The 12,105-nt window shown below is 44.4% G+C and overlaps 1 protein-coding gene across 1 annotated transcript in view; it reads left to right on the forward strand.

The window, feature by feature from the left end:
* Positions 1-12,105, forward strand: part of LOC106591468 (chromosome transmission fidelity protein 18 homolog) — a 51,788-nt gene that overhangs the window by 2,593 nt on the left and 37,090 nt on the right. Inside the window, exons 2-4 of the mRNA XM_082956611.1 lie at positions 1,765-1,965; positions 2,079-2,196; positions 11,603-11,795. Of these exons, the coding sequence (XP_082812737.1) occupies positions 1,765-1,965; positions 2,079-2,196; positions 11,603-11,795 (512 nt within the window). The remainder of the gene's footprint in view (positions 1-1,764; positions 1,966-2,078; positions 2,197-11,602; positions 11,796-12,105) is intronic.

The raw sequence follows: 12,105 nt of genomic DNA on the forward strand, positions 1-12,105 counted from the left end.
TTATAGACACCCCTTTCCAGTATTATAGACACCCCTTTCCAGTATTATAGACACCCCTTTCCAGTATTATAGACACCCCTTTCCAGTATTATAGACACCCCTTTCCAGTATTATAATAGACACCCCTTTCCAGTATTATAATAGACACCCCTTTCCAGTAGTATTATAATAGACACCCCTTTCCAGTAGTATTATAATAGACACCCCTTTCCAGTAGTATTATAGACACCCCTTTCCAGTAGTATTATAATAGACACCCCTTTCCAGTATTATAATAGACACCCCTTTCCAGTAGTATTATAATAGACACCCCTTTCCAGTAGTATTATAATAGACACCCCTTTCCAGTAGTATTATAATAGACACCCCTTTCCAGTAGTATTATAATAGACACCCCTTTCCAGTAGTATTATAATAGACACCCCTTTCCAGTAGTATTATAATAGACACCCCTTTCCAGTAGTATTATAATAGACACCCCTTTCCAGTAGTATTATAATAGACACCCCTTTCCAGTAGTATTATAGACACCCCTTTCCAGTAGTATTATAATAGACACCCCTTTCCAGTAGTATTATAGACACCCCTTTCCAGTAGTATTATAGACACCCCTTTCCAGTAGTATTATAATAGACACCCCTTTCCAGTAGTATTATAATAGACACCCCTTTCCAGTAGTATTATAGACACCCCTTTCCAGTAGTATTATAATAGACACCCCTTTCCAGTAGTATTATAATAGACACCCCTTTCCAGTAGTATTATAATAGACACCCCTTTCCAGTAGTATTATAATAGACACCCCTTTCCAGTAGTATTATAGACACCCCTTTCCAGTAGTATTATAGACACCCCTTTCCAGTAGTATTATAGACACCCCTTTCCAGTAGTATTTTAGACACTGTCCTGGGATTTCCTGACTTCTCTATAGAGGAACCCCTCCCCTTCCTGTTGTATAGCTTGTAAACGTTACAGATCAAATCATGTTTCTGTGGGAGTCTCAGCTTTTCATAGATCGTTTTTAATAGCTGGTCGCTCAAACCATTCAGACTCTATGGTTGTTGTAAAAAGCCCCTTGGAGATCTTCCCTTGTCTCACAAACAGCGCTGTAACTCAGCCTCTGTTATTAATCACACAGACTCATGGGACCAACGGATGCAGGAGAAATGGATGAATCTAATGGTGCAGAAGTTCAGGTTCCCACACGGCCATGTTACAGATCTTGGTTAGGGTTCCCACATTGCCATATCTCCACGTTACAGATCTTGGTTAGGGTTCCCACATTGCCATATCTCCACGTTACAGATCTTGGTTAGGGTTCCCACATTGCCATATCTCCACGTTACAGATCTTGGTTAGGGTTCCCACATTGCCATATCTCCACGTTACAGATCTTGGTTAGGGTTCCCACATTGCCATATCTCCACGTTACAGATCTTGGTTAGGGTTCCCACACGGCCATATCTCCCTGTTACAAATCTTGTTCACAGGAGACCTCTGGTACTTAGTTAGGGTTCTACTTAGTTATCTGTATCTCCTAACACCTGTGTGTAATTGGACGAAGGACGCCAGAAAAGTGTTGTCACTGAAAAATACTGTCGGCTACAGACTATTCTGATGTGTGTGTGGTGTGTGTGTGTGTGTGTGTGTGTGTGTGTGTGTGTGTGTGTGTGTGTGTGTGTGTGTGTGTGTGTGTGTGTGTGTGTGTGTGTGTGTGTGTGTGTGTGTGTGTGTGTGTGTGTGTGTGTGTGTGTGTGTGGTCAGTTGATCCGGCCCCGTCCACTAAGCGGTCAGAGTTCAGGAAGCAGAAACCTCAGTTGTTCCAGGAAGCCATCACCGCTGGTGACCAGCCACTCAGGAACCAATCACAGGCATCGTCAGAACGGAGCCTCGGCCAATTGGAAGGCCCGCCTGTGACGTGTGACAGAGAGGACATAGAACACCTGCTGGCGGATGAGCCAATCAGTGAGTAGCTCCTCCCTCTTCTCAGCCGTTGGGGGGGAGAGAGAGGGAGGGAGGGAGATGGAGAGAGAGAGTGAGTTGTCTCTTGTCGTTGATATATTTGTATCCCTGTGTAGCTCCCAAGGCTAAGCGTCTGAGGCAGGATGTGGCCAAGAAGCTGTTTGAGGTGTCTCAGGTTGATGACATCACGCCCCCATCGTCTCCAGAGGAGTTCCATCGACCTCCGAGCAGCAGGTAGGACCGTGGGGTCAATGGTCATACTGGGACCAGCCCTCTGATAACCCACTAGTACATCAACTAGAACCACAGCCCTCTGATAACCCACTAGTACATCAACTAGAACCAGCCCTCTGATAACCCACTAGTACATCAACTAGAACCACAGCCCTCTGATAACCCACTAGTACATCAACTAGAACCACAGCCCTCTGATAACCCACTAGTACATCAACTAGAACCAGCCCTCTGATAACCCACTAGTACATCAACTAGAACCAGCCCTCTGATAACCCACTAGTACATCAACTAGAACCAGCCCTCTGATAACCCACTAGTACATCAACTAGAACCAGCCCTCTGATAACCCACTAGTACATCAACTAGAACCACAGCCCTCTGATAACCCACTAGTACATCAACTAGAACCACAGCCCTCTGATAACCCACTACTACATCAACTAGAACCAGCCCTCTGATAACCCACTAGTACATCAACTAGAACCACAGCCCTCTGATAACCCACTAGTACATCAACTAGAACCAGCCCTCTGATAACCCACTAGTACATCAACTAGAACCAGCCCTCTGATAACCCACTAGTACATCAACTAGAACCAGCCCTCTGATAACCCACTAGTACATCAACTAGAACCACAGCCCTCTGATAACCCACTAGTACATCAACTAGAACCAGCCCTCTGATAACCCACTACTACATCAACTAGAACCAGCCCTCTGATAACCCACTAGTACATCAACTAGAACCACAGCCCTCTGATAACCCACTACTACATCAACTAGAACCACAGCCCTCTGATAACCCACTAGTACATCAACTAGAACCAGCCCTCTGATAACCCACTACTACATCAACTAGAACCAGCCCTCTGATAACCCACTAGTACATCAACTAGAACCAGCCCTCTGATAACCCACTACTACATCAACTAGAACCACAGCCCTCTGATAACCCACTAGTACATCAACTAGAACCAGCCCTCTGATAACCCACTAGTACATCAACTAGAACCACAGCCCTCTGATAACCCACTAGTACATCAACTAGAACCAGCCCTCTGATAACCCACTAGTACATCAACTAGAACCAGCCCTCTGATAACCCACTAGTACATCAACTAGAACCAGCCCTCTGATAACCCACTAGTACATCAACTAGAACCAGCCCTCTGATAACCCACTACTACATCAACTAGAACCACAGCCCTCTGATAACCCACTAGTACATCAACTAGAACCACAGCCCTCTGATAACCCACTAGTACATAAACTAGAACCAGCCCTCTGATAACCCACTAGTACATCAACTAGAACCACAGCCCTCTGATAACCCACTAGTACATCAACTAGAACCAGCCCTCTGATAACCCACTAGTACATCAACTAGAACCAGCCCTCTGATAACCCACTAGTACATCAACTAGAACCACAGCCCTCTGATAACCCACTAGTACATCAACTAGAACCAGCCCTCTGATAACCCACTAGTACATCAACTAGAACCACAGCCCTCTGATAACCCACTAGTACATCAACTAGAACCACAGCCCTCTGATAACCCACTACTACATCAACTAGAACCAGCCCTCTGATAACCCACTACTACATCAACTAGAACCAGCCCTCTGATAACCCACTACTACATCAACTAGAACCAGCCCTCTGATAACCCACTAGTACATCAACTAGAACCACAGCCCTCTGATAACCCACTAGTACATCAACTAGAACCACAGCCCTCTGATAACCCACTAGTACATCAACTAGAACCAGCCCTCTGATAACCCACTAGTACATCAACTAGAACCAGCCCTCTGATAACCCACTAGTACATCAACTAGAACCAGCCCTCTGATAACCCACTAGTACATCAACTAGAACCAGCCCTCTGATAACCCACTAGTACATCAACTAGAACCAGCCCTCTGATAACCCACTAGTACATCAACTAGAACCAGCCCTCTGATAACCCACTAGTACATCAACTAGAACCACAGCCCTCTGATAACCCACTAGTACATCAACTAGAACGAGCCCTCTGATAACCCACTACTACATCAACTAGAACCAGCCCTCTGATAACCCACTAGTACATCAACTAGAACCAGCCCTCTGATAACCCACTAGTACATCAACTAGAACCACAGCCCTCTGATAACCCACTAGTACATCAACTAGAACCAGCCCTCTGATAACCCACTAGTACATCAACTAGAACCACAGCCCTCTGATAACCCACTAGTACATCAACTAGAACCACAGCCCTCTGATAACCCACTAGTACATCAACTAGAACCAGCCCTCTGATAACCCACTAGTACATCAACTAGAACCAGCCCTCTGATAACCCACTAGTACATCAACTAGAACCAGCCCTCTGATAACCCACTACTACATCAACTAGAACCACAGCCCTCTGATAACCCACTAGTACATCAACTAGAACCACAGCCCTCTGATAACCCACTAGTACATAAACTAGAACCAGCCCTCTGATAACCCACTAGTACATCAACTAGAACCACAGCCCTCTGATAACCCACTAGTACATCAACTAGAACCAGCCCTCTGATAACCCACTAGTACATCAACTAGAACCAGCCCTCTGATAACCCACTAGTACATCAACTAGAACCACAGCCCTCTGATAACCCACTAGTACATCAACTAGAACCAGCCCTCTGATAACCCACTAGTACATCAACTAGAACCACAGCCCTCTGATAACCCACTAGTACATCAACTAGAACCACAGCCCTCTGATAACCCACTACTACATCAACTAGAACCAGCCCTCTGATAACCCACTACTACATCAACTAGAACCAGCCCTCTGATAACCCACTACTACATCAACTAGAACCAGCCCTCTGATAACCCACTAGTACATCAACTAGAACCACAGCCCTCTGATAACCCACTAGTACATCAACTAGAACCACAGCCCTCTGATAACCCACTAGTACATCAACTAGAACCAGCCCTCTGATAACCCACTAGTACATCAACTAGAACCAGCCCTCTGATAACCCACTAGTACATCAACTAGAACCAGCCCTCTGATAACCCACTAGTACATCAACTAGAACCAGCCCTCTGATAACCCACTAGTACATCAACTAGAACCAGCCCTCTGATAACCCACTAGTACATCAACTAGAACCAGCCCTCTGATAACCCACTAGTACATCAACTAGAACCACAGCCCTCTGATAACCCACTAGTACATCAACTAGAACCAGCCCTCTGATAACCCACTACTACATCAACTAGAACCAGCCCTCTGATAACCCACTAGTACATCAACTAGAACCAGCCCTCTGATAACCCACTAGTACATCAACTAGAACCACAGCCCTCTGATAACCCACTAGTACATCAACTAGAACCAGCCCTCTGATAACCCACTAGTACATCAACTAGAACCACAGCCCTCTGATAACCCACTAGTACATCAACTAGAACCACAGCCCTCTGATAACCCACTAGTACATCAACTAGAACCAGCCCTCTGATAACCCACTAGTACATCAACTAGAACCAGCCCTCTGATAACCCACTAGTACATCAACTAGAACCAGCCCTCTGATAACCCACTACTACATCAACTAGAACCACAGCCCTCTGATAACCCACTAGTACATCAACTAGAACCACAGCCCTCTGATAACCCACTAGTACATAAACTAGAACCAGCCCTCTGATAACCCACTAGTACATCAACTAGAACCACAGCCCTCTGATAACCCACTAGTACATCAACTAGAACCAGCCCTCTGATAACCCACTAGTACATCAACTAGAACCAGCCCTCTGATAACCCACTAGTACATCAACTAGAACCACAGCCCTCTGATAACCCACTAGTACATCAACTAGAACCAGCCCTCTGATAACCCACTAGTACATCAACTAGAACCACAGCCCTCTGATAACCCACTAGTACATCAACTAGAACCACAGCCCTCTGATAACCCACTACTACATCAACTAGAACCAGCCCTCTGATAACCCACTACTACATCAACTAGAACCAGCCCTCTGATAACCCACTACTACATCAACTAGAACCAGCCCTCTGATAACCCACTAGTACATCAACTAGAACCACAGCCCTCTGATAACCCACTAGTACATCAACTAGAACCACAGCCCTCTGATAACCCACTAGTACATCAACTAGAACCAGCCCTCTGATAACCCACTAGTACATCAACTAGAACCAGCCCTCTGATAACCCACTAGTACATCAACTAGAACCAGCCCTCTGATAACCCACTAGTACATCAACTAGAACCAGCCCTCTGATAACCCACTAGTACATCAACTAGAACCAGCCCTCTGATAACCCACTAGTACATCAACTAGAACCAGCCCTCTGATAACCCACTAGTACATCAACTAGAACCACAGCCCTCTGATAACCCACTAGTACATCAACTAGAACCAGCCCTCTGATAACCCACTACTACATCAACTAGAACCAGCCCTCTGATAACCCACTAGTACATCAACTAGAACCAGCCCTCTGATAACCCACTAGTACATCAACTAGAACCACAGCCCTCTGATAACCCACTAGTACATCAACTAGAACCAGCCCTCTGATAACCCACTAGTACATCAACTAGAACCACAGCCCTCTGATAACCCACTAGTACATCAACTAGAACCACAGCCCTCTGATAACCCACTAGTACATCAACTAGAACCAGCCCTCTGATAACCCACTAGTACATCAACTAGAACCACAGCCCTCTGATAACCCACTAGTACATCAACTAGAACCAGCCCTCTGATAACCCACTAGTACATCAACTAGAACCAGCCCTCTGATAACCCACTAGTACATCAACTAGAACCACAGCCCTCTGATAACCCACTAGTACATCAACTAGAACCAGCCCTCTGATAACCCACTAGTACATCAACTAGAACCACAGCCCTCTGATAACCCACTAGTACATCAACTAGAACCACAGCCCTCTGATAACCCACTACTACATCAACTAGAACCAGCCCTCTGATAACCCACTACTACATCAACTAGAACCAGCCCTCTGATAACCCACTACTACATCAACTAGAACCAGCCCTCTGATAACCCACTAGTACATCAACTAGAACCACAGCCCTCTGATAACCCACTAGTACATCAACTAGAACCACAGCCCTCTGATAACCCACTAGTACATCAACTAGAACCAGCCCTCTGATAACCCACTAGTACATCAACTAGAACCAGCCCTCTGATAACCCACTAGTACATCAACTAGAACCAGCCCTCTGATAACCCACTAGTACATCAACTAGAACCAGCCCTCTGATAACCCACTAGTACATCAACTAGAACCAGCCCTCTGATAACCCACTAGTACATCAACTAGAACCAGCCCTCTGATAACCCACTAGTACATCAACTAGAACCACAGCCCTCTGATAACCCACTAGTACATCAACTAGAACCAGCCCTCTGATAACCCACTACTACATCAACTAGAACCAGCCCTCTGATAACCCACTAGTACATCAACTAGAACCAGCCCTCTGATAACCCACTAGTACATCAACTAGAACCACAGCCCTCTGATAACCCACTAGTACATCAACTAGAACCAGCCCTCTGATAACCCACTAGTACATCAACTAGAACCACAGCCCTCTGATAACCCACTAGTACATCAACTAGAACCACAGCCCTCTGATAACCCACTAGTACATCAACTAGAACCAGCCCTCTGATAACCCACTAGTACATCAACTAGAACCAGCCCTCTGATAACCCACTAGTACATCAACTAGAACCAGCCCTCTGATAACCCACTAGTACATCAACTAGAACCAGCCCTCTGATAACCCACTAGTACATCAACTAGAACCACAGCCCTCTTATAACTAGTACACCACAATACACATCAAAAAACAATAAACACATTAAAATAAATACACATTAAATGTGGACCGATTTAATCAGCATGGCCAATTTAATTAGGGACTATTTCAAGTTTTTCATATCAATCGGTAATTGGCCTTTTTTTGGACACCGATTATGGCCGATTACATTGCAATCCACGAGGAGACTGTGTGGCAGGCTGACTTCCTGTTTGGCAAACTCCCAAGAGAGCTGTCATGTGCCTTTTACTGAGGAGTGTCTTCCGTCTGGTGACTCTACCCATAAAGGCCTGATTTGGTGGAGTGCTGCAGAGATGGGTGTCCTTCTGGAAGGTTCTCCCATCTCCACAGAGGAACTCTGGAGCTCTGTTAGAGTGACCAACAGGTTCTTGGTCACCTCTCTGACCAAGGCCCTTCTCCCCCGTTTGCTCAGTTTGGCCGGGCTGCCAGCTCTAGGATGAGTCTTGGTGGTTCCAAACTTCTTCCAACCCTAACCCGTTTTTATCCTAATTAGTTAAAGCAAATGTATTTTTGTATCCACTCTCGTTGGACTTTGGCTGAAATATTCTACTTCAATTTCTAAACAGTTTTGTGAATCTTAGCTAAACAAGGAAGCCTTGAAAATGGGTAATAATAATTATTAAGGTGAGTACTATCCTTTTATGGAGCGGCAGCACGAACTGATTTCCATGCTTTTTGAATATTTCCCGATAACCCAGTTTGTTTTGTTTAGTTTAACCTCTATGGGCTAGGCGGGACGAATTCGTCCCACCTACGTAACAGCCACCTGTATCCAGTGGCGCGATTTTTGAATCGTTTGAAATACTATTACTTCAATTTCTCAAACATATGACTATTTTACAGCTATTTAAAGACAAGACTCTCGTTAATCTAACCACACTGTCCGATTTCAAAAAGGCTTTACAACGAAAGCAAAACATTAGATTATGTCAGGAGAGTGCCCAGCCAGAAATAATCAGACACCCATTTTTCAAGCTAGCATATAATGTCACCAAAAACCCAAACCACAGCTAAATGCAGCACTAACCTTTTATGATCTTCATCAGATGACACACCTAGGACATTATGTTATACAATACATGCATGTCTGTTCAATCAAGTTCATATTTATATCAAAAAACAGCTTTTTACATTAGCATGTGACGTTCAGAAAAAGCATACTTCCGGGGAATTTACTAACAGTTTGCTAAATTACTCACGATAAACGTTCACAAAAAGCATAACAATTATTTTAAGAATTATAGATACATTACTCCTCTATGCACTCGATATGTCCGATTTTAAAATAGCTTTTCGGATGAAGCACATTTTGCAATATTCTAAGTACATAGCCCAGCCATCACGGCTAGCTATTTAGACACCCAGCAAGTTTAGCCTTCACCATAATCACATTTCCTATAAGAAAAATGTTCTTACCTTTCCTGTTCTTCGTCAGAATGCACTCCCAGGACTTCTACTTCAATAACAAATGTAGGTTTGGTCCAAAATAATCCATCGTTATATCCGAATAGCGGCGTTTTGTTCGTGCGTTCTAGACACTATCAGAATGGTAATCCACGGTCGTGCGCATGGCGTGACAAAAAATGTCTAAATATTCCATTACCGTACTTCGAAGCATGTCAACCGCTGTTTAAAACCAATTTTTATGCCATTTATCTCGTAGAAAAGCGATAATATTCCGACCGGGAATCTGCAATAAACTAAACAGCCTAATGAAAATACTCCACGGGGGGCTAATCGCGCACGCGCCTCACTCCATTGTCACCTAATGGGACACTTGAATAAGGCGATCATCTGTTTCAGCCTGAGGCTGCCTCGTCAACCTTCATGATTTTCCCGGCTTCTGAGAGCCTATTGGAGCCCTGGGAATTGTCACGTTACAGCTAAGATCCTTACTCTTCAATAAACAGATGCAAGACGCACGACTCCTTGTCAAACAGGCCACTTCCTGCATGAAACCTTGTCAGGTTTTTGCCTGCCATAGGAGTTCTGTTATACTCACAGACACCATTCAAACAGTTTTAGAAACTTTAGGGTGTTTTCTATCCAAACCTGAACAATAATATGCATATTCTAGCTTCTGAGTTGGTGTAGGAGGCAGTTAAAAATGGGCACATATTTTTTCCAAAATTCTCAATACTGCCCCCTAGCCCAAACAGGTTAACATTGCTATTGAGCCAATTTGTCGCCCCCCCCCCCCCCTCTATGGATTTTTTTTGTCTATTGCTAGAAAACCATTCAGGACTTATTTTTCTGTAAACAGCCTGAAAGAAAAGCTTTGACTGACTATCATTTCTCTGATCATTCAGAACGTTTTCCCCCCCCCTATCAGCATCCAGCCCAGTTTCATTGTGAAAAGGCTTAGAAGTTCTTTCAAAACATATAACATGGTGAATTAAATGCATCAATTATGTCATTTTCTTCCTGTAATGAGGCCAGTGTCTGAATTAATTTGTTGTGGCCTAGAGGAGGAAGTAGAGCCCTTCAGGTTCAATACCAGAGTCCAGAATGACCCCTCTACCCTGTCTGTCAGCTCTGAACACATGATAACCCTCTATATTAATACCAGAGTCCAGAATGACCCCTCTACCCCCCCCCCCCCCCCCACCCTGTCTGTCAGCTCTGAACACATGATAACCTCTATATTAATACCAGAGTCCAGAATGACCCCTCCACCCCTCTACTCCCCCCCTCTACCCTGTCTGTCAGCTCTGAACACATGATAACCCTCTATATTAATACCAGAGTCCAGAATGACCCCTCTACTCCCCCCCTCTACCCTGTCTGTCAGCTCTGAACACATGATAACCCTCTATATTAATACCAGAGTCCAGAATGACCCCTCTACTCCCCCCCCCCCCACCCTGTCTGTCAGCTCTGAACACATGATAACCCTCTATATTAATACCAGAGTCCAGACTAACCCTGTATATTATGTTATATATATATAATGTTATAATATATTAATGAACTATATATTATTTATTACATTATTGATGTAATTCCAGTTCAGGAAGTAAACTCCTAATTCCCAGATAAATCCAAGTCCGATTTTACGATTTTGTTTAGTCACATTTGAAAGTCCATCTGAAACGATTCTGTGTTCAACAGGTGGTTTACAGCTATCTATCTATCTATCTATCTATCTATCTATCTATCTATCTATCTATCTATCTATCTATCTATCTATCTATCTATCTATCTATCTATCTATCTATCTATCTATCTATCTATCTATCTATCTATCTATCTATCTATCTATCTATCTATCTATCTATCTATCTATCTATCTATCTATCTATCTATCTATCTATCTATCGATCGATCGAGGCCAATCAAAGTGTGTTTCTGTGTAGATAGATAGATGTATAGATACATAGATCTGCACCATTCTGTCTATCCGTATTAGTTTATAGAGCCGCAGTCAATGTCAATATGTGGAACTCTCAAATCAAAGTGTGTTTGTTTGATTGTGTTTGTTTGTGTGTAGACCCCAGCCAGTCCCGGTGATCTTGGACATCAGTGGCTTCGCAGCCATCCAGGAGTCTCCTCGGAGAGTCGCCGCGGCAACGTCGTCGTGTCACGTTCTGAAGCGCCCCCCGGCCGAGGGGGGATACGTTAGCGTGACGGACCAGACGGGAAACCGGGTCTACCTACGGCAAACAGACGACCTGAGGGGAAAGGTAAACTATCCAGCCAATCACTGAGCTACAACCTGATCCACCAATCACCTCTCTGTCTCTGTCTCTGTCTCTGTCTCTCTCTCTCTCTGTCTCTCTCTCTCTGTCTCTCTCTCTGTCTCTCTCTCTCTGTCTCTCTCTCTGTCTCTCTCTCTGTCTCTCTCTCTCTCTGTCTCTCTCTCTGTCTCTCTCTCTCTCTCTCTCTCTGTCTCTCTCTCTGTCTCTCTCTCGCTCTCTCCTCTCTCTCTCTGTCTCTCTCTCTCTGTCTCTCTGTCTCTGTCTCTCTGTCTCGCTCTCTCTCTATCTCTCTGTC

Source organism: Salmo salar, chromosome 10, assembly GCF_965601325.2.
Source record: "Salmo salar chromosome 10, fSalSal1, whole genome shotgun sequence".
In the NCBI taxonomy this organism is placed as follows: Eukaryota; Metazoa; Chordata; class Actinopteri; order Salmoniformes; family Salmonidae; genus Salmo; species Salmo salar.